The following is a 21,332-nucleotide window of genomic DNA, read 5'->3' on the forward strand; positions in this document are numbered from 1 at the left end:
GACACAAAGGGTGTTCTCAGATGAAACGCACACATAGAAAAGACATTTCAGCAATCATACATTTTTCAGCCATTTTTATATTCTATATATTTTTCCCCACATACAAAGCCCAAACATAAGACTGTAAACATGTGAGAGGTTTAAACACAAACAGCCGTGAGACACAGAAATCAAACAGGAATATGATGAGACTTTTTCAGGTTTGTTTTAAACCACACTGTAAAATTGGGCTTTTCTAGATTGATTCAAGTGATTTTTTTGCATGTACTATGCAATACTACATCCAAAGAAGCATTCCCAACTAAACCAGAATCTAACATGCATTCATCCACCTTGCTTTACCCATTGTGAACTTGTATATATACACTCTTCATGAGTAAAATCTCTTATAGAGAAGGGCATGTTCAATAGCTATTGGACTATTTCCCAATTTATGTTTATGAAAACCAGTTAAAATATTTCCCAAGTCAAGTATCCTCTGAATTGTATAAACCTTACAAGAAAAATACTTCTTTTTTTCCCCACTGGGAAAGGAAATATAATTTATAAAATGTATAATTTCAGTAATCTAAAAAGTAGTCTCTTTTGGAAATATAAAAATCCTGATTGAATCGATAAACATTGTAGTATAAAGTTACTTTGTGCATAGATTTCACTGTAATTAGAGAGGGGGACATTACAATTCCGTTTTATCTGAACCACAGTACACACACAAAAACATCAGTTTCAAAAATACATTTCAAAACAAACAGAATTCAAGACTTAAAAGTTATGCACTGCACTGTCTAGTTATACAAGGAACCCCAATAGTCTAAGTCAGGGCTGCCCGACCCTGTTCCTGGAGATCTACCATCCTGTAGATTTTCATTTCAACCCTGATTTCTACTAATTAAGCAGCTCAACATGATCTTTAAAATTACATTAATGGCATTTGGCAGTCCCTCTTATACAGAGTGACAAACAGTTCACTAGACTAAGCAGGAGACGATCCTCCCCTGGAGCAATGCAGGGTTAAGGGCCTTGCTCAAGGGCCCAACGGCTGTGTGGATCTTATTGTGGCTACACCGGGGATTGAATCACCAACCTTGCGGGTCCCAGTCATGTACCTTAACCACTACGCTACAGGCCGCCCGATCTTCAGCTGTTGAATTAGTTGTGCTTTGTTCGGGTTGGACTGGAAAGCCTACAGGAAGGTAGATCTCCAGGAATGGAGTTAGACAGCCCTGGGCTAAGTGCTAACGTTACGCTCCACTTGTGTGAACAGTTAAAAGAACAAAAAGAATATACAAAAAGTACACGTTCCAGAAAGCTGCTTTCACTTGATCAGTGTCAAAACGCTCGACATAGCAAACAACCTTTAACAAAGATACTGGATCACAACGAAGAGCACTGAATATTCCTGCTTGTCTTTTAGTCGTCAGTTGAGATCTGCAGGTGTGCATAAACATATTTTTTTTAATTTTTTTAAATTTTTTTCAAAGTGAAGTCAGGGACCATTAAAAAATAACATTTTTGCAGCTATTCCTAGTTTTGGTCACACTTATGCAATCCTCCGATTTCAGCTACAAAATAAACTGAAAGGAAAACCGTTCTAGCTTGTGCATTCATTCATTCATTACAAAGCAAGAGCTACGGGGAAACTCAGGCACATAATAGCGGAGGAGAGTGTGCAGGAACTGTACGCACTTGCACACAAAATGGAGCTGACTGCGACTGAAATATTCCTGAAAAAGGGTTTCACCAGGGCTGCATGCGTTGCTGTGCATAGCTTCCAGTGATCTGTAGGCGGCTGCTGTTTAGCTTTACAGTACCTGACATTAGCAAGAGTCCACAAAATGCAACACAGCACTTTAGTCACAACGGCACCACCTGAAGTACCTGAATTTCAAAAATAAGAGTCTATGGTTAGCAACACGTACGTATCACTGGCAGTCTGGGTCATAACAAGAGCGATTACAAATACAGAAATGAAAGGAATTTGTTGAATCCATGGAGCATGCCCATATTTGAGCTTCATTCACTGAACACAGGGATTTCAAACTGAAATTCTTGAGGGCAGCAATTTTAGATGTGTTCCCATGCTTACTATGAGTTGATTTTCTATGTTTCTGCAGATCTAGTTTCTGCAGGCCTAAATTTGCTGCTGAAAGGAAATCACAAAAAGCAGCAGTCCTCCAGGAGAGGACTTTCAGATCACTGACTTAATGTAACCATGACCACCAAGTGCCCTGGTTCCCCCATTCTTGTGTGTGCCCGGACAAAATCACTCCATCAAATCCATCAAATACTTGTCGCGCAAAATGGCGGAGTTTGTCAATACGCGTTTGGCCAAGACTAGAATATCGCTCTTACCAGAGTACGGAGAAGAATGGCGTGTTGCTATTAGTCTGTCATATCTAGTTTATGGCAACAGACATAAGGCATCGTGTAATCATGGCTGTCTCATTCATAATGCTGCTCGGAGGAGAATGATCTGTTATTTCCTCCATGGGAAATGTAAAATCGATCCATATTTCCGTGAGCCAATATTAAATTTGTTTGGCAGCATAAATGACTCTTACAAGAACATAGCCCTATAGGCATATGCTGCTTTAACCTGAGCAATTGCACATTAATATATTAAGTAGTTTTGCTTGTTTTTTCTTTCCCCATAAAATATACTTTAAATACAATTCATTACTCCTGGGCCTTAGTGAATTTAAAAGATGAAGGAAAGAGAGTAAAAGAAAGAGCCCCAGTGACTGTGGGAAACATGCATTTCTGCATGATCTGGGGCAGACTGGTGGAACCCACCGCTCCCAGCACACCACAGACAGGTCTTCAAATCCATCTGAGGAAGTCCGTGACTGTCGGTTTTAAAAACCTGACCAGGTCATGAACCACGACTGAACCACTCCAATAGAAACAACTTGTAGAAAGCTTTCACACATACAGACCAAAAACTGTAATTCAGTTTAACAATCCAGTTCCCAGTGGATACGGGTCTACTCCAGTGCAGTTTGACTGATTGGTCAAATGAGAGAAGAGCTAATTGGCATCAGAGCAACTGAGTGATATCAACTCAAAACAAACTGGAGAAAATGTATGATTCCTACCAGAACAAAAAAATAAAATAATAATAATAATAATAACTTACAAACATTTAAACATTAATATTTCAGCATATTTTCAGGTGCTGTTCTTTAAACAGGTAAGTGCTATTTTTAAATCATCCGTCTATACATAATGTAGCATACACTAACTAACACCCATGACGATCATGGTCACACCTTTGTACATGTCACTGTAACCTGAGCTCAGTTGGAAAAACAAACCCAAGAAAACTATTAGCAGAAAAGTGCAATACGGAGTATGACGAAGCTTAACTACATTAAAAACATGGAGGGGCAAAAAAACTAATAACACCAAAAGCAGGTGCCAGAAACAGACTTCAACTGAGAGAGTACAGCGAGGCAAACTCACTTCTTCCTTTGAACCCTTTTTCTCTTTGATTTCCTCACAACACAATACAATGCACACAATTGCCTGCCATTTTGCTACATACACCACATGAATGTCATACAAACACAACAGGATAAACATTTGCTATGGCAACAGCAGCTACAAATTAATCATAACAAGTTAGATCACACTACAGAATATCGCAATGGCATCTATGTGGTGTATGAAAAAGCAAGCTAGGATTAGCATTTACCTCACATTAAGACATTTAAAAGGGAGTTAAGGTAGTTGTTAAGGTAGCTGGTTAAGGTTCATTGCACAAAAACAATGCATATCTGATGAATTCGATATAGCTGTATGGAAATAGCCATCATAGTAAGTGTAATGCCTTGATCAAGAGGCTCCTTTTCCTACATAAACACATGAACCAATCGAAACTCTGCCCTTAGCTGCAGGCAGTGGGTAGATTTGCACATATTAGCTGGGCTAACATCGCATTAAACTAAAACACATCCTTCCTGGATGTCACCAATATCTGGAACCTCGCATCAACAGAATGTTCTCCTGATTTGCAATTTTTTGAAAATAATAATAATTATTATTTTAAAGAGGTCAGGCTCTAAAAACGTCTCGGCTTCCCCCGCCAGCTTCAGCTAACCCCTGTTCCAGGAGTGACACTGAGGCAGAACATACCAGAATCCTCCCACCCAAACTTTGCTGCTCCACTCTCTGAGCCCATCCACCCCTGGGTTAGCGCCATCACCAGACGGCCCGTTTGTGGTCTACACACTGAGATTGGTGCACGTCTCTCTAAAAACAGTACGGGAGGGGCGCAGGTTAGCGCTGGGGGCCGTTCCAGGGATCCGGGCTCTTGCGTTATGTCTTCTGTGGATCCGGGGAGAGGGGTCCCGGGGTGCTACAGCTATCCAGGCTGTGAACCGGGAACTGGAACTGCGGGTTGAGCACGGAGGGGAACTGTAGAGCAGAGAACAGCATGAATGAAGGCCTGTTCACACCAACAAGCAGAGAACAGCATGAATGAAGGCCTGTTCACACCAACAAGCAGAGAACAGCATGAAGGCCCACAGCCACTATAACATAACATAACAGGCCATTCAGCCCAGCAATGCTCACCTTTTCCCACTGTGGCAGTAGGAAAAAGCGAGCATTGCTGGGCTGCTTAGTTTACCTAAAAGCTAAATAGCATCAAGCACTATATCAAACCTGGTCTTGAAAACCCCCAGTGTTTCTGCCTACACTACATGCCCTGGCAAGCTATTCTACAGTGACCACTCTCTGTGTGAAAAAACACTTCCTAATATCTTTGTGGTATTTATCCTTTATCAATTTACATGTATGCCCCCTCGTTCTGCTAACCAAACTCAACGTGAAGAATAACCTGTAGTTCACTTTTTAATCCCTTTAAATCACCCCTAATTCCCCTTTTACTAAGCTACACTATAACAATAACTCTAACCATAATGATCTCTTGGCTTTGTCATCTCCCATTTTGCAAGTAATGCCGTGTAAAATCGATTGTATTCTGATTGGCTGTCAAGAGTTTTATGGTTTACGCAGCCTGAAGCAATCGCTCTGAAAGTGATCTTAACGATACCGTTCATCACTGCCGTTGTCGTGGTGTGGAAGTTCTTAAGACAACATATTTATAACTAGAGATGTGAATTTCCTAAAGAAAATGTGGAGTGTGACAGTACCCTAGAAACCAAACCTTCCACCATTCATTCCTATGGGACTTATTTTACCCGGAAAACCTTAAATATCTTGGAATTTTAAGGGAATATTGAAACGTTACGAAAAGGCACACCATTCTGGACCAAGCTAGACGTTTAATAACAGTAATAGACTTGAATTTTGAATAACAGTAGTGTGTTGCTTTGCGACCACACTAATTATTGTTATAGTTATTATTCTTGGTGTGGATGGGCCTTTACTCATCCAGTACTGACTCCGAGGCCATTCTCACCCCAGCTCCCTCACTCTCAGTAGTAGCGGTACCAATGGCTGGGATTTTGGGTACCAACTCACCTGGAACAGGGTGTGTGTGCCCTGTCTCCATACGCACAGGTAAAACTCACCTGGAACAGGGTGTGTGTGCCCTGTCTCCATACACGCAGGTAAAACTCACCTGGAACAGGGTGCGTGTGCCCTGTCTCCATACACACAGGTAAAACTCACCTGGAACAGGGTGTCTGTGCCCTGCCTCCATACGCAGAGGTAAAACTCACCTGGAACAGGGTGTGTGTGCCCTGTCTCCATACGCAGAGGTAAAACTCACCTGGAACAGGGTGTGTGTGCCCTGTCTCCATACGCACAGGTAAAACTCACCTGGAACAGGGTGTGTGTGCCCTGTCTCCATACACACAGGTAAAACTCACCTGGAACAGGGTGTGTGTGCCCTGTCTCCATACACACAGGTAAAACTCACCTGGAACAGGGTGTGTGTGCCCTGTCTCCGTGCAGGGCTCAGCGGGGCGACAGGACTGAGCGTGCTCCAGAAGTGGATGTTGGACAGCAGAGGGCTTGGAGTAAGCAGGAGGGTAGGTGTCTGTACACACAGACACACACACACATGCATGGACACACAGGAAAAAAACCTCTAATAAACCGCTTGTCAATACACTGAGGTACATTTGCAAAACATAAAGGTGGGGCTCCTTTAAGCTTGACTAGAGGCACACAAAAAACCCCTACCCCCACTGGCAATATTAAACAATGATATAGACACAATATGCAGCACTTTATTTCTAAAGTAGGTCATTGAGAAATTGTAACATGATAGTGATTGTGTTCATACTTCTAATCTTATCAATTAGCATATGAGCCACCAACCATTCCCTCTTAATTTTACACCGAGGATTGCATGTCTTAAGATAATGAAATCAGTACTATATAATTTAAATGTCACTTCATTTTAGTGTACACATTCATTTTCAGTCACTCAAGGTTCTGAAATAGCTGTGGAGACAGGTAGAATCTATCTTTGTTTATTTTGCCGGTGAAGTTTTTAATTGGGATATCAAGGGAATATTGTGACGGCTGGGGTAAAACAGACTGAAAATATGGGTTTTGTAACATCAGATCAGGCAGTTTGCTCATGGAAATTAAGCGCTGTGTGGATTACCCTTGATCAAGGCACTTAATCCAAATTTGATAGGTAAATATCCAGCGGTAGTAATGGATAGGGTGAAAAGAATATAATCTGTATGCACGTCACCATTTATCCAGTAATGCCCAAATGTAAATGGAGATGGAGCGGCTCAAAGGGACTCCCGACACATTTTTCTACCAAACATTAGCTGCATATCACTCGACTGACTGACATTACTTAAGGGATCTGGCAGTGTGAATTTAGTCAAATAGTCATTTCCATAATTGTTTTGATGCCTGGATCTTTCTGCGTTCTTAAAAATATATGTGGAGGGCTGACAGCTCTCTGAGGTCCCCTAGTGGGAAACCAGAGCGAAAGTCAAAGGGCCCTGGGCAAAGTTTGTGTTCGGGCCATGGGGTTTGTGTTCGGGCCGTGGGGTTTGTGTTTGGGGTGTGGGGTTTGTGTTTGGGGTTTGTGTTTGGGGTGTGGGGTTTGTGTGTGGGGTTTGTGTTTGGGGTGTGGGGTTTGTGTTTGGGGTTTGTGTTTGGGGTGTGGGGTTTGTGTTTGGGGTGTGGGGTTTGTGTTTGGGGTTTGTGTTTGGGGTGTGGGGTTTGTGTTTGGGGTGTGGGGTTTGTGTTTGGGGTGTGGGGTTTGTGTTTGGGGTGTGGGGTTTGTGTTTGGGGTTTGTGTTCGGGCCATGGGGTTTGTGTTTGGGGTGTGGGGTTTGTGTTTGGGGTTTGGGGTTTGTGTTCGGGGTGTGGGGTTTGTGTTTGGGGTGTGGGGTTTTTGTTCGGGCCGTGCGGTTTGTGTTTGGGGTGTGGGGTTTGTGTTCGGGCCGTGGGGTTTGTGTTCGGGCCGTGGGGTTTGTGTTCGGGCCGTGGGGTGTGGGGTGTGAGGTTTGTGTTCGGGCCGTGGGGTTTGTGTTCGGGCCGTGGGGTTTGTGTTCGGGCCGTGGGGTTTGTGTTTGGGGTGTGGGGTGTGAGGTTTGTGTTTGGGGTTTGTGTTCGGGCCATGGGGTTTGTGTTCAGGCTGTGGGGTTTGTGTTTGTGTTTGGGGTGTGGGGTTTGGGGTGTGGGGTTTGTGTTCGGGCCGTGCGGTTTGTGTTCGGGCCGTGGGGTTTGTGGTTTGTGTTTGGGGTGTGGGGTTTGGGGTTTGTGTTTGGGGTGTGGGGTTTGTGTTTGGGGTTTGGGGTTTGTGTTCGGGCCGTGCGGTTTGTGTTCAGGCCGTGGGGTTTGTGGTTTGTGTTTGGGGTGTGGGGTGTGGGGTTTGTGTTGGGGTGTGGGGTTTGTGTTCGGGCCGTGGGGTTTGTGTTCGGGCCGTGGGGTTTGTGTTCGGGCCGTGGGGTTTGTGTTCGGGCCGTGGGGTTTGTGTTTGGGGTGTGGGGTGTGGGGTGTGGGGTGTGGGGTTTGGGGTTTGTGTTCAGGCTGTGGGGTTTGTGTTTGTGTTTGGGGTGTGGGGTTTGTGTGTGGGGTTTGTGTTCAGGCCGTGGGGTTTGTGTTCGGGCCGTGGGGTTTGTGTGTGGGGTGTGGGGTTTGTGTGTGGGGTTTGTGTTTGGGGTGTGGGGTTAGGGTCGTGTGTTTGGGGTGTGGGTTGTGTGTTTGGGCCGTGGGATGTGGGGTGTGAGGTTTGTGTTCGGGCCGTGGGGTTTGTGTTCGGGCCGTGGGGTTTGTGTTTGGGGTGTGGGGTGTGAGGTTTGTGTTTGGGGTTTGTGTTCGGGCCATGGGGTTTGTGTTCAGGCTGTGGGGTTTGTGTTTGTGTTTGGGGTGTGGGGTTTGGGGTGTGGGGTTTGTGTTCGGGCCGTGCGGTTTGTGTTCGGGCCGTGGGGTTTGTGGTTTGTGTTTGGGGTGTGGGGTTTGGGGTTTGTGTTTGGGGTGTGGGGTTTGTGTTTGGGGTTTGGGGTTTGTGTTCGGGCCGTGCGGTTTGTGTTCAGGCCGTGGGGTTTGTGGTTTGTGTTTGGGGTGTGGGGTTTGTGTTCGGGCCGTGGGGTTTGTGTTCGGGCCGTGGGGTTTGTGTTCGGGCCGTGGGGTTTGTGTTTGGGGTGTGGGGTGTGGGGTGTGGGGTTTGGGGTTTGTGTTCAGGCTGTGGGGTTTGTGTTTGTGTTTGGGGTGTGGGGTTTGGGGTTTGTGTTTGGGGTGTGGGGTTTGTGTGTGGGGTTTGTGTTCAGGCCGTGGGGTTTGTGTTCGGGCCGTGGGGTTTGTGTGTGGGGTGTGGGGTTTGTGTGTGGGGTTTGTGTTTGGGGTGTGGGGTTAGGGTCGTGTGTTTGGGGTGTGGGTTGTGTGTTTGGGCCGTGGGATGTGGGGTTTGTGTTTGGGGTGTGGGGTTTGTGTGTGGGGTTTGTGTTTGGGGTGTGGGGTTAGGGTCGTGTGTTTGGGGTGTGGGTTGTGTGTTTGGGCCGTGGGATGTGGGGTTTGTGTTTGGGGTGTGGGGTTAGGGTCATGTGTTTGGGGTGTGGGTTGTGTGTTTGGGCCATGGGGCTTCGGTGACTCTGACCTGCAGGAAGGCGGGGGTGAGGGAGGCAGTGGGCAGGGAGGGGCTGGACAGGTTCATGGGGCTCAGGTCCGATCCCGTCACCACCAGGGTGGGGGCCAGCTCCAGCCCCTTGGGCTTCTTCGACTTCCCGCTATGGGCGCTTCCTCCGCCACTTTGGGGCAGAGATCTCACCGCCTCGCGCTCTGATGAGGTTGCATTCTGGGATGTAGGAGCCGGCTGCATCTAAGACAGGAAGGGCAGAGGGTTAGATGTGTGAGCTGACCTACTGGGATATTCACGACTTCCCATTTGCATTGCTTGCGCCAGAATCAAACTGATTATGCCAGGTAAAAATGTATAAAAATACATTTTTATATGCATGTTTAGAAAAAAACAAAAACAAACAATGTTTGAAGGTGCAAGGACATTCTGTCGGAATATGCGTGGCAGATGGGGAGAGGTGGATCCACAGGTTGATCATTTATACGTCACAAAAATACTCATGTTTTATTGTTCAAGAAAGGTTCAGGACCCTCTAGCTTCTAGGTGTTAGAAGGAATATTTAAAGGGGTGATAGGAGGCAATAAATAAGCGATTGGACCGAGCTCCATTTTCTTTCTATGAGAGGCAGGAAGAGAAACTATATCCTCTATATGACCACGTCCTGTTCAGCATCGCTCACCTGCAGAGGTAACTCCGAGGGCTGGGACGAGGTGGACTCCATGTCAATCACCAGCTCCTGGGTGGAGTCAGCGGCCGTGCTGGGAGTGGGGGAGCGGGAGGGGGGGGGCACGGGGGCAGAGACCCCCCCCCGAGGGAAGCCCCGTGAGGGTCCCTGAGCGGACGGGTCCTCCTGAAAAGCGCAGGAGGCGAGGGGCATGCGGCCCTGCTTCACTGCCCCGTCTTCACGAAGCAGGTGGACCTGCTGTGAACGAGGCTTCACATCAGAGGACTCTCCAGGAACAGTTTCCATAGCGCCCGACGGAGAAGGCGGCGTGGTCTTCTTGGGGGGCGCGCTCCCGAACTTGATGACGGACGGCGACGGTTGACCCTGGTCGACCTTCCTCTCCCCGGGACTCTCCACCTTTATGGGCCTGAAGAGCTGGCCCCCGGCCTGCAGGGAGGAGAGGGTGAAGGAGGTGTACAGGCCCGAGTGGAGGTAGTCGTTCCGGCCGGATTGCTTGCCCGAGCTCTGTCCCCCGACGTCCGCCCCAGTGGTCTCACACCCAGCCTGACGCTCCTGCTCCCCCCTCTCAGAGCCCAGAGCCCCCCCGGCCTCCCCACCCCCCTCCCCCATCGCTGCGGTGGAGTCACCACTCAGGATGTCTGGGTAGGACACAAAGCGATACACAAACTTCTGCCCGTTAACCTTCTTGATGATGTTCTGTGGGCGAAACCAAGAGAAACAAACAGTGTTCAATTAGCCTCACAACCACGGCCAAAATACAGTGCAAGTAAACATAAAAACTGGCTCCAAGCCTGAGGAAGGAATACGTCACGTTTCTTGTGACCAATCACTTTTTTCCGACACACATAAATCATATTTATCAGAGCTTCCTTCATGCATTCACGTCTGTAGATTTTAATGTAATGCCTTAATACAATATGCAGCTTCATAACTACACTGTGTTCCAAATTATTATGCAAATGATATTTTTCTCTGATATTCCTAAATAGTCGATGCAAATGACAGTCAGCATAATTTTCAAGTCATCAACTGTTAGGGTATAATTCGAATGTTATTGAACAAACCTCCCAATGATAACAGTATTTCTTTCAAAAATAAAAAAAACTTAAAATGCACTGTTCCAAATGATTATGCACAACAGAGTTTCAAAACATTTTATAGGTTGTAAAGAACTGAAAATGGTCATTTGTTGAATTTGCAGCATTAGGAGGTCATATTTACTGAAATCAAAAGCTATTTCAATCAAAAACATCTTAACAGGTCAAGTTACATTTTAACATAGGACCCCTTATTTGATAGCAGCTTCACAATTCTTGCATCCATTGAACTTGTGAGTTTTTGGAGAGTTTCTGCTTGAATTTCTTTGCAGGATGTCAGAATAGCCTCCCAGAGCTGCTGTTTGGATGTGAACTGCCTCCCACCCTCATAGATATTTTGCTTGAGGATGCTCCAAAGGTTCTCAATAGGGTTGAGGTCAGGGGAGGATGGGGGCCACACCATGAGTTTCTCTCCTTTTATGCCCATAGCAGCCAATGAGGTGTTCCTTTCAGCATGAGATGGTGCATTGTCATGCATGAAGAGGATTTTGTTACGGAAAGCACGGTTCTTCTTTTTGTACCATGGAAGAAAGTGGTCAGTCAGAAACTCCATATACTTTTCAGAGGTCATTTTCACACCTTCAGGGACCCTAAAGGGGCCCCATGATTCCGGCACAAAACATGACTCCGCCACCTCCTTGCTGACGTCGCAGCCTTGTTGGGACATGGTGGCCGTCCACCAACCATCCACTACTCCATCCATCTAGACCATCCAGGGTTGCACGGCACTCATCAGTGAACAAGACTGTTTGAAAATTAGTCTATTAGTGTATTTCTGGGCCCACTGCAGCCGTTTCTGCTTGGAGCATTGGTTAGGGGTGGCCGAATAGAAGGTTTATGCATAACTGCAAGCCTACACCTTGATGTTCGCGGGACTCCAGAGGCACCAGCAGCTTCAAATACCTGTTTGCTGCTTTGTAATGGCATTTTAGCAGCCGCTCTTAATCCGATGTTTTTGTCTGGCAGAAACCTTCCTCATTGTGCCTTTATCTGCACGAACCCGTGTGGGCTCTGAATCAGCCACAAATCTCTTAACAGTACGATGATCACGCTTAAGTTTTCGTGAAATATCTAAGGTTTTCATACCTTGTCCAAGGCATTGAACTATTTCACGCTTTTTGGCAGCAGAGAGATCCTTTTTCTTTCCCATATTGCTTGAAAATGGTGGTCTGCTTAATAATGTGGAACGTCCTTCTTAAGTAGTTTTTCCTTTAATTGGGCTCACCTGGCAAACTAATTATCACAGGTGTCTGAGATTGTTTTCAGTGATCCAAAGAGACCTGAGACACAATACCATCCATGAGTTTAATTGAAAAACAAAAAATGTAATCTTTATGACACTTAAATACAATTTGCATAATTATTTGGAACGCGGTGTATTTGTACTCCACAAGCTAACAGTGCAGCCACATACATAAAATATTGTAGATATCATATCAAAACCAGGCTACTATACTCTATACCAGGGGTCGGCAACCCTGGTCCTGGAGAGCCGCAGGGTGTGCTGGTTTTTGTTTTCGCCTTAATACCAGCAACTGATTCATACCCAAGAAACCAGGTGAGGCGAGTTAACTGTGTAATCCACTGCTTTAATCAATCAATTAAGTGCTGAGTAACGACAAAAGCCAGCACACCCTGCGGCTCTCCAGGACCAGGGTTGCCGACCCCTGCTCTATACTATACTACAATACTATACGATATATTTACAGCAATCCGGATGACAGACCCAGTTTTAGGCCTTTTGGTTTTTCTTGATAATGCTACAGAATTAAAGACCATCCCGCCTTGTGTGAAAAAAAAAGTCAAACATTTTGTATGGAAATAAATATTTAAATGTGTTCAAAGAAAAATTAAAAATACTAGGAAAAAGGATAGGTGGTGAAAATGGAAACTCCCATAAACTCATAAAAGCTTTTTTTGATTAGACAGTTGCTCTCACATTTGAAATTTGCATTTCAACTGATCATTATTACTCGCCTATTTTTTTCCTTTTCCGCTTCAAATGAATGCACAGATATCACAAGTATGTGGAGTATGTGCTTCTGCCAGCCTTCTTGCCTTCAGATTTCAATGCCAACATCAACTCTGACATCAAAACAGAATCAAACAGTGGCATCTAGATCACCCCAACAATCACCCCTCAAGTCACTGATCTCTCCTGTAGCCATGCTAATAACATAAGTGTTACTTTCCAGTTTATAAACACAATTTTCATGTTCAACAACCCAGTTAAGTAGCAGTTAAGGTCCAAGCGTAGTGTACAACACAAAGATACGTCAACTTCCTTCTCCAGTGAGGAAGCTGCAAAACAAGTATTTCCAGCTCCTGCAAACCTACCATTATGTGTGCTTTTCGCTGGGGCTAAGGAACGCAAAAACCTCCCAGCTCCAAAAGTGAGTCACGTCCAATACCGCATCCTGAACCTGCCCCCAGCACTGCCCCAGCCCTGCCCCAAACCTGCCCAAAATATGAGACCCCCCCGACCCCCCCCAGGAGTGAAGAGGACATACATCCTGATAGTGGGATGCGTTTCTTAAACTTTGGGTCGGTCAGGAGTGTATATGCTGGGTCCTGGAATGCGACGATCTGACAGGTCCCTGGATGGTACTAAATTTCAAATGTGGGTCCCGATATAACACAACATGACATGAAAATACGTCAAATTGTTATGATGACCAACCAGGGATAATAAAATGGTGATAAGACAATCATGACATTACCTTACAGTGGAGCAAAACCCAACCAATCAGTGTACGTTGGTAAGAACCAAAAGGACAGCTCACCATGTCAAAATAACAGCGCAGGGCACAGCTCACCTTGTCATAATAATAGCGCAGGGCGCGGCTGAGCTTGTCGTAGTTCATGCTGGGCTTGTTCTTGCGGGCTCCCCATAGCCTGGCCACCTCCTCCGCCTGCAGCAGCTTGAACTCCCCGTCGTCGCTGGTCCAGCAGATCAGCCGGTCATGGCTGGGGTCCAGGAGGAGCTGCAGCAGGAACTGCCACAACGTCACCGAGCTGTCCATGCCCCTGGGGGGGGGGAAGACGCACCAGGTTCTTATCTGTTCATTTATTGTGGGTGGAGGGTGAGGGGGTTGAAGCCAACTCTCTATAGGTGATCTACGAGTAATAATAAATGATGTATCTACTGCAGCAGGACTGTATGGAGCAGCACTCCATGGGCTCTGACTGACAGGAGCACTCAATAAATAATACAGCATTCAGCAGGTTGTAGATAGAGTATTATATTTACGGTGTGCTTATGAAACTAATGGTGTCATTTTTATTTTCTTGCAGTGGTGGGGGGTGGGGCCCATGTGATATATTTTCATCGGGCCCAAAATTACTGGCTGCACCCCTGCGTGGCTTAGCTTGCTGCTGCCCTCGTCTATGGTGACCAACTGTATCACCGCAGCACTTTTTTTTTCTTTTCTTTAAGTGATTCTCTTCATATGTACTTGCACTGAGGACATAGTTCTTTTAGGGCCCTTCTAGACATCTTTCATTCAGCTGCCACGTCTTTTCAACAGGATAAATAAAAACCTATGTCCATAGAGGATTAAAAACCTCAGGACACAGTCGACACAGTGGCTGCCAAACTCTACACTGCAAAACAAAATGACTTACTGAAGGTTACAAACGTTCAATTCACATAATTTACAGCAGTCAAATTATACCTTGCGCTTGTTCATTGTACTGCACTTGACAGGCATACATTCTGCTGAAGCGCTCAGACCTACGTACCACACCGACATACCACATGTACAAATTCAGCATCTTACTTTTAAGCGAGTAAAAGTTAATAGATGTACTGCAGTGTGTAATTAACATCAGCCCATTTCCTGAGTAACAATTTGCAAAGGTCAAAACCATAGCGATCGCGAATGCACCCCTATTCCATCCAAAAAAAAGGATGGATGGATGAAAAATGAACCACGGTTATCTGACCTTATGAAAAATAACTTGTGTAACAGTAATGTGAAAGTGACAGACCCAAACCCGCCCCCCTTTTTGTCTACGGCTGTGATTCATTCTGAGCAGGGTGCAGGTTTTGTATTAGCACAGCACTACGACCAGCCAGACACTGGCTATTTGGACACATGAACCCCACTTCACCCCAACTGCCCCTGTCAAGGTGTTTCAGAGCCTTTCCAAATTGCAAACCGTAAATTTGGAGACAAATCTCAACTGTTCTGTCCGATAAGAGAATTTAAATGTTCCGGTTCCACAAATGAAATCTGAAGTGGACCCAAGTCATGAAAATTCCTGAACAGGTTACCCGCCCCATGCGTTCCTTCCCTTTTCATTCCACAGTAGACCTTCAGCGTCACTAAGAAACGGTGCTTATTTGTTGTAGTGAAGCCAACCTGACAATTTCAAAGCAGACTTAATCTGCACTGAATCTCACTTCCCTATGAACGATACAGAAATGGTCAGTAAACAGACATTTACAAATAAGCAGAAAACAAACTGCATTGGGCCTTAAATAATAAACAGTGCACAGCACAGCATTTAATGGCCGGATATTTTGGCATTTAACCGGAAATGTGTGTTAAAATTGGTATGCTTTAAGAACAGCCATGGTGTTATATTGGACTTCAGTGTAAACACTGACCCATAGACGCCCCTACTTCCAGTTTGATTGCGGTGTCCACGGTGTGTACAAGTGGCTTAAATGAAAATAAATCTGCGTGACTCATCCCACATCCTGCTGGGATGCTGGGTGCAGCAGCCTACACACAGTCTGACAGGGTATAACACTGTCACCAGTGGGGCAGAACTGTCCATAATGCTCAAAATGTTAAATTATAATAATAATAATAATAATAATAATAATAATAATAATAATAATAATATAAAAATTATAAAAATAGGATATAGTCCCTCTTGTGAAGACAAAAGAGATTCTTAAGTTAAGAAATATACAGTATAGTGTGTATCACTTGAGTAGGCTTATATAAACAGTCTTTAGTCATCTTTGAGCTGTTCATATACCATGTGAACTCAAAGAGCTGAATCTGTATTCTGAATTTGTTGTAGGTGTAGAGCCAAATTTGTGCTGGCCAAGGGCTTCCCAGCAAGTCATGTGAAACACAGCAGTTCAGAAACAGTAGTTATTTATCAGAAAATAAAAATAAAGAATATTTTAAATGCGTTTCAAACTGATGTTATTTAGATGTACATGATAGCAGGTAAAACAAATCTGAAGAGCCACTCTATAAACAATTCAACTAAGCTCAGAAGTGACCTTCCTCCACATATGTCCTGAGTTGAAGGCAGCGAGTGAGACTTATTTTTCTAACAGTAACAATAGAGCAAAGGCCTACATGACAGCTTAATATATACTTTATAGATGCGTTGTGTGTTCAGAGATGCTCTTCTGCATACCACTGCTGTAATGCGTGGTTATTTGCATTACGGTGACCTTCCTGTTAGCTTCGACAGTTGAATCTCTTGACCACGCCTGCATGCTTTTATGCTTTATATTTAGTTGCTGCCACGCCACATGATTGGCTGATTAAATATTTACATTAAAAAGCTGGTGTACAGGTCTACCTAATAAATAACTCAATGAGTGTATTTATCTACGTGACGTGATAATCTTATGTGACGTTTTCATTGAGTTTTGGAACACGCAACAAAAATAAACCTGCTAAGTTCCAATACGACCTAAAGAAACTGAGGGCTAGACGTGCTATTATTATAACACATTTTACTGTGACTCAAAATTCATTATGACGTCCACAGAATCAGGAATTCATGTCTGGCTGTTATCCATCTTACCAATGGCCGCAATATTTCAGTAACCATTCATATCACTGGTCGTTTTGTTAAACGTAGTACTAAAATCAGCAGCTACCTCTTCATAAAACACACACAGTAGTTATGTAGTTGAACGTTGTCCGAATCCTGAAACAGCCACCTGTCACAGAACTGCATTGTTTATCATTAGCCTACCTGCACTAACGTGACATGGAAATGGCCCACGAAGGTTGCGAATGAAACCGAATTGCACATTCATATTTGCAAGCTGTTTTAATAAACACTTTGCCACACAGCATTATTGCAACTGTCTGGACGCTTGATCCACTCTGCCTGGAACCCATGCTAAGGAAGGCTGACATAATGCTATATTATTTGCTTTCGAAAAACAGATAGATAAGATTATATCCACTTCTGTAAGGTTCTCTGGGGATAAGCGTAAGTGATTGCGATGAAAATGTAAACAGCGCGCGCACACGTCGAGGGGCTATACTCACCACTCCAACCTAGCCAAGATCCTTACTGAATATGGAATCCAGAGTTTCACTGCATAAATAAAAAGTCATGCTAAATTAACCGCGCAAAGCAATGGTGCAGACGAAATGAACACTTAAAATTGACACTGACAGCTAAAAATTAAAACGTTTTGTATTGTCCTGTTAGGACAGGGAAAACTGACACTTCAAGTGCAGGAAATTAAGGCCATATTGAGATCACTTCCTTTTTGTTTTCGTTTCGGATTTTGTAGCTAACGTTAGCTGGCTGGCTAACTAGTTCCCGCTATAGCCATTCCAGGTCGAAAAAAACCAAATTCTCGAGTCGCCAATTGGCAGACCTGCCCAGACGACTACGTTTTAAAACCCGAATATTTTATATGGTTAGCTGAAGTTACAATTGGTTGCGACAAGATTGCAAAAATAATCACTCATTCTAAATAGTTATTCACAAAATGACACTAAACTAACTAGCTGCACGCTGATTAACACGGAGCTTTGTAAGCATGCGCGTGCGTGGGAGGCGTTTTCTTCATGAAAACTGAAAAACAAGCTAACTTAGCTGCGTTAGCTATGTTGATTCATTAGCTCGCTAGATTAATTATCGTCTGAGGCAAAAACCACGAGGTATGTTTGCATTAATAACCGAGTCAATATTTAATATTTCATCCGTTGTCCGTTTTGTTATACAACTTTTTCATTTCATTCTATCAGAGAGCTGTTCAATTTCCGTAGCCATGGTCTCCCCGGTCCTAAGCTCTGACATATTCTGCAGTGTTGTTACTGTAAAATGCATGAATCCCGGATAGGCCTATCAGATTGGATACTCATTCATTTTCATTTAATTGGTTAAGGTTTAGATTAAGTTAAGATCACGCGTAACGTTTCATGTCAATGCGCAAATATGTTGTCACGCGTGATGAGGTTATCCAGAAATTTAGCTGAAATATGAGAGCAAGTATTTGGGTTACTTAAATAATCGAGAAGTTGACATGAATAGGCTACGGCCATGCTTGAATACATCTGCAGTCAATTTGGTTTGCCCACATATAGAATAAAATGTATAGTAAAATTAGCTAGATCTTATTTTCTTAAATCATCTTATGCAATTGACTTGGTTTCTGTACCCTGCAATGACCGATCTTAATGTCAAACTGGAAAGAATACTCAGCTCCTATAATAGATTTTTGAAGGAAATAATTCTGCTGACACGAAGTGTACACTTTTTCCAACAGATGGCGCTATTTGCATAAACGTGTAATGATGCAAACTTAGGTGGTACTATAGTATGAGTATGAGTTCAAAGTAAAATTAAAACATACGTAAACATTCAAAAGCGGTTAAATTACATTGTTGTTGTTTTTTTGTATTCACCATACAATCATTAACCAGTTCACCAAACCAGGTGAGGTGAGTTGTGTCGAGCTGTTTTCTGTGGTACTGTAGATTATACATTCTGGGTAATAGCACATGCAAAATGAATGAATGGAATATAATATAGAGAATCGACACGTGATTAGTATGATGAGGATGACGAAACAGGGACGCACTTCTGAATCATGGCATGCACACTGTCCTGCGCAAACAGGCCATTTAGTCAGTTCTTGTCACCTGAACCGTACGTATATTTTAGAGTGCATACCTCACCGAACATACTGACAGCTATTTTGAAATGTCATGCCTGATGCATGATTTTTCCTGATATATAAGAACAAGAAGTAGAACTACTGCCTCCAATGAGCTGGGCGAATGCATCATAGATAACCACTTCCGTTGGCTTGACGTGTTTCATTCAGCAAAAGAAGCAGAACTGTTTTGCAACTGTGTGTATATTAGTCAAGAAAGCAGATAAGGAAGTGGTGTATTCAGCGGCAAACAGACTATCCCATTTTTGGTATTTGGCAGGCACATTCATCCAAAGCAACTTGCACAACTTACAAGCTTACAGTCTACATGCAATCCATTTACACAGCCGGAGTTACAGAAGTACTTTGCTCAAGAGTGCAATGGCAACACCCTACCTGGGAGCTCAACCAATAACTTTGGAATTACAAATCCAGTTATCTGAAAACATTACTGCACTGGTGTCAATGTAAAGATGTACATAAAACCACTAATGAATGAATGAAAAATCCCTTTGGGAGATTAGTAACTGTGAAAAAAAAAATGCCCCTTGTCCTTATCTTTGTTGTACAGGTAGCAGTTGAAATTGTACTTCCCTCTAGGGTCTTTCAGCGAACTTATCCCTGGTTATGGGTATGCACTTTGTTGTACGTTGCTCTGGATAAGAGCGTCTGCCAAATGCCAATAATGTAATGTAATGTAAAAAAAGAGACAAACTCTAAAGTTAATATTAGGGAGGACAGCCCTCTTGGTATATGTTGTGGACTGTCACTCTTTAACTATTTATAAAATATAATGTCATGCTTTGTCCCATTTTCTTAAACCAGCAATTTAAAGTAGATATGTTACTTTGGCTGGCAAAATGTAATCAGCTGTTTCTCAATCCTTCAGGACAGAACAAAAATGGTTAACTTCAATCTCACTGTGGTGGGGCAATGAGTGATTTTGCTCAAAACATTTCATATCCTGGTTTAAGCCACCAGGTTTTTACTGAACATAATTTTGGTTGGATCCAGTAGCTCTACACCCTAGTAACATTAGCTGAGGACCTCTTAAAGTAGCCAGCGTGACATACTCAAAACACCTTTGTGTTTTTCCCTTTAAAGATGGAATGCTTTTTCAAAATTCAGTCTTGTAGTCAATGTTGTACAACTCTTTCATTTGCTTTACATTTTCAGTGAAGTGATTGTTCCATCGGCATTAGACTGTTAAGAACATATTTCTGATCTCACACCACAAAGGGTTAACTGCATTTCTGTTCGGTTAGCGATCAGAACTCTAGTTTATCTACGATAGAAAATGGTTTCAAAATATGCCACTCTGGTCTAAAGAATCACTAAACATACTCTATGAATTCAAACATACATGCATTTTGATTGGTGACAATCAAATTAAACAGATGGTTTAATTGTTTATTGATACTGCATCAGCTGATACTGTAAGGCCACTGTAGAACAGTAGAGTTACATTTCTTTAGCAAACAAACAAGACTTTGGCATATTGGATACAACTACTGTACATGCCAGGATAGGTCAGTAATCCCACAGGCCGACACAGACGCATGTTCCTTTATCCTTCTTCATCTGTTTTGTGCAGGTGGGGGGTGTCATTTAATAGGCATGTAAATAGATATGCAGCTAGCCTGTTCACACATTAAATAGCTAAGAAGTGCTTGTGTGAACATACAAGACAGCTGCTATCCCTCTGCCACTTTATTGACTGTGAGTATGAAAGTGTAGCTCTTACTGACTAGTTTTCAAACAATCCCTCCCAAGTACTGATCTGTGATAGAGGCAATATGAGAAGAACTGTTATTTATAGCCAAGTCATGTCAGATTGAATTACTGCATGACTGGTCAGAGAACTTTCGATGGAACGTGAGTTTCACTCCTGAAAACAGTAACAAACAACTAAACGCATATACTGTATGAGAACTGTGTTCTGTGAATCAGAAAATTCATTTAAAAAGTGAGGAGCAAACCTGGATCAAATCACTCAAAATATATCTCTCAATCCAGGTAAAGGACTGGAACAGAAGTAGTATTTTTCAGTAAACCACAACTGCAACACTGAGTGCCCTAAAGGTCCTTAACATACACTCAATTAACACTTTATTAGGTATTTATTAAACTTCTACTGCTGTAAGCCTATTCACTTTATGATGTGGTGTGTGTTCAGAGGTGCTCTTCTGCATACCACTGTTGGAGTGTGTGGTTATTTGCATTACTGTCACCTTCCTGTCAGCTTTGGCCAGTCTGGCCATTCTTTTCTGACGTCTCTCATTAACAAGGTGTTTCTGTCTGCAGAACTGCTGCTCACTGGATATTCTTTTGTTTATTTTTTGCACCATTCTTTGCTGTAGATATTAGTGTGTGTGAAAATCCCAGGAGATCAGCAGTTTCTGAGATACTCTGCCACCAACAATCATTCCACGGTCAAAGTCACTGAGATCAAATGTTTTTGCCATTCTGGTGGTTGATGTGAACATTAACTGAAGCTCCTGACCCGTATCTACATGATTGTATGCATTGCACTGCTGCCACACAATTGGCTGATTAGATAATTTCATGAATATGTAGGTGTAAAAAAGTAAAATATTCATAATAAAGTGCTTGGTGAGTGTATATATAATACATGTCTGGAATTTTTTT

General features: G+C 43.5%; 1 protein-coding gene across 1 annotated transcript; it reads right to left on the reverse strand.

Annotated features, from left to right (window-relative positions):
- Positions 1-57: 57 nt before the first annotated feature.
- elk4 (ETS transcription factor ELK4) lies at positions 58-17,714 on the reverse strand. The gene is made up of 6 exons (XM_061220816.1): positions 17,062-17,714; positions 13,621-13,831; positions 9,702-10,403; positions 9,041-9,262; positions 5,888-6,007; positions 58-4,416 (listed from the first exon to the last, which is right to left on the reverse strand). Exons 2-6 carry the CDS (start codon positions 13,825-13,827, stop codon positions 4,318-4,320), a joined length of 1,350 nt encoding a protein of 449 aa, XP_061076800.1. The 5' UTR covers positions 13,828-13,831; positions 17,062-17,714; the 3' UTR covers positions 58-4,317.
- Between the last annotated feature and the right edge of the window lie 3,618 nt (positions 17,715-21,332).

The sequence above is a fragment of the Conger conger genome, chromosome 14 (genome assembly GCF_963514075.1).
Source record: "Conger conger chromosome 14, fConCon1.1, whole genome shotgun sequence".
NCBI classification, from domain to species: Eukaryota; Metazoa; Chordata; class Actinopteri; order Anguilliformes; family Congridae; genus Conger; species Conger conger.

Coding starts and splice junctions, on each gene's coding strand:
- elk4 (XM_061220816.1), bottom strand. CDS start 13,827: ATGGACAGCTCGGTGACGTTGTGGCAGTTCCTGCTGCAGCTCCTCCTG. Junction 10,404..13,620: donor TGCGCTATTATTATGACAAG/GTGAGCTGTGCC, acceptor TTTCGCCCACAG/AACATCATCAAGAAGGTTAA. Junction 4,417..5,887: donor GCACACACACCCTGTTCCAG/GTGAGTTTTACC, acceptor TCTGCTCTACAG/TTCCCCTCCGTGCTCAACCC.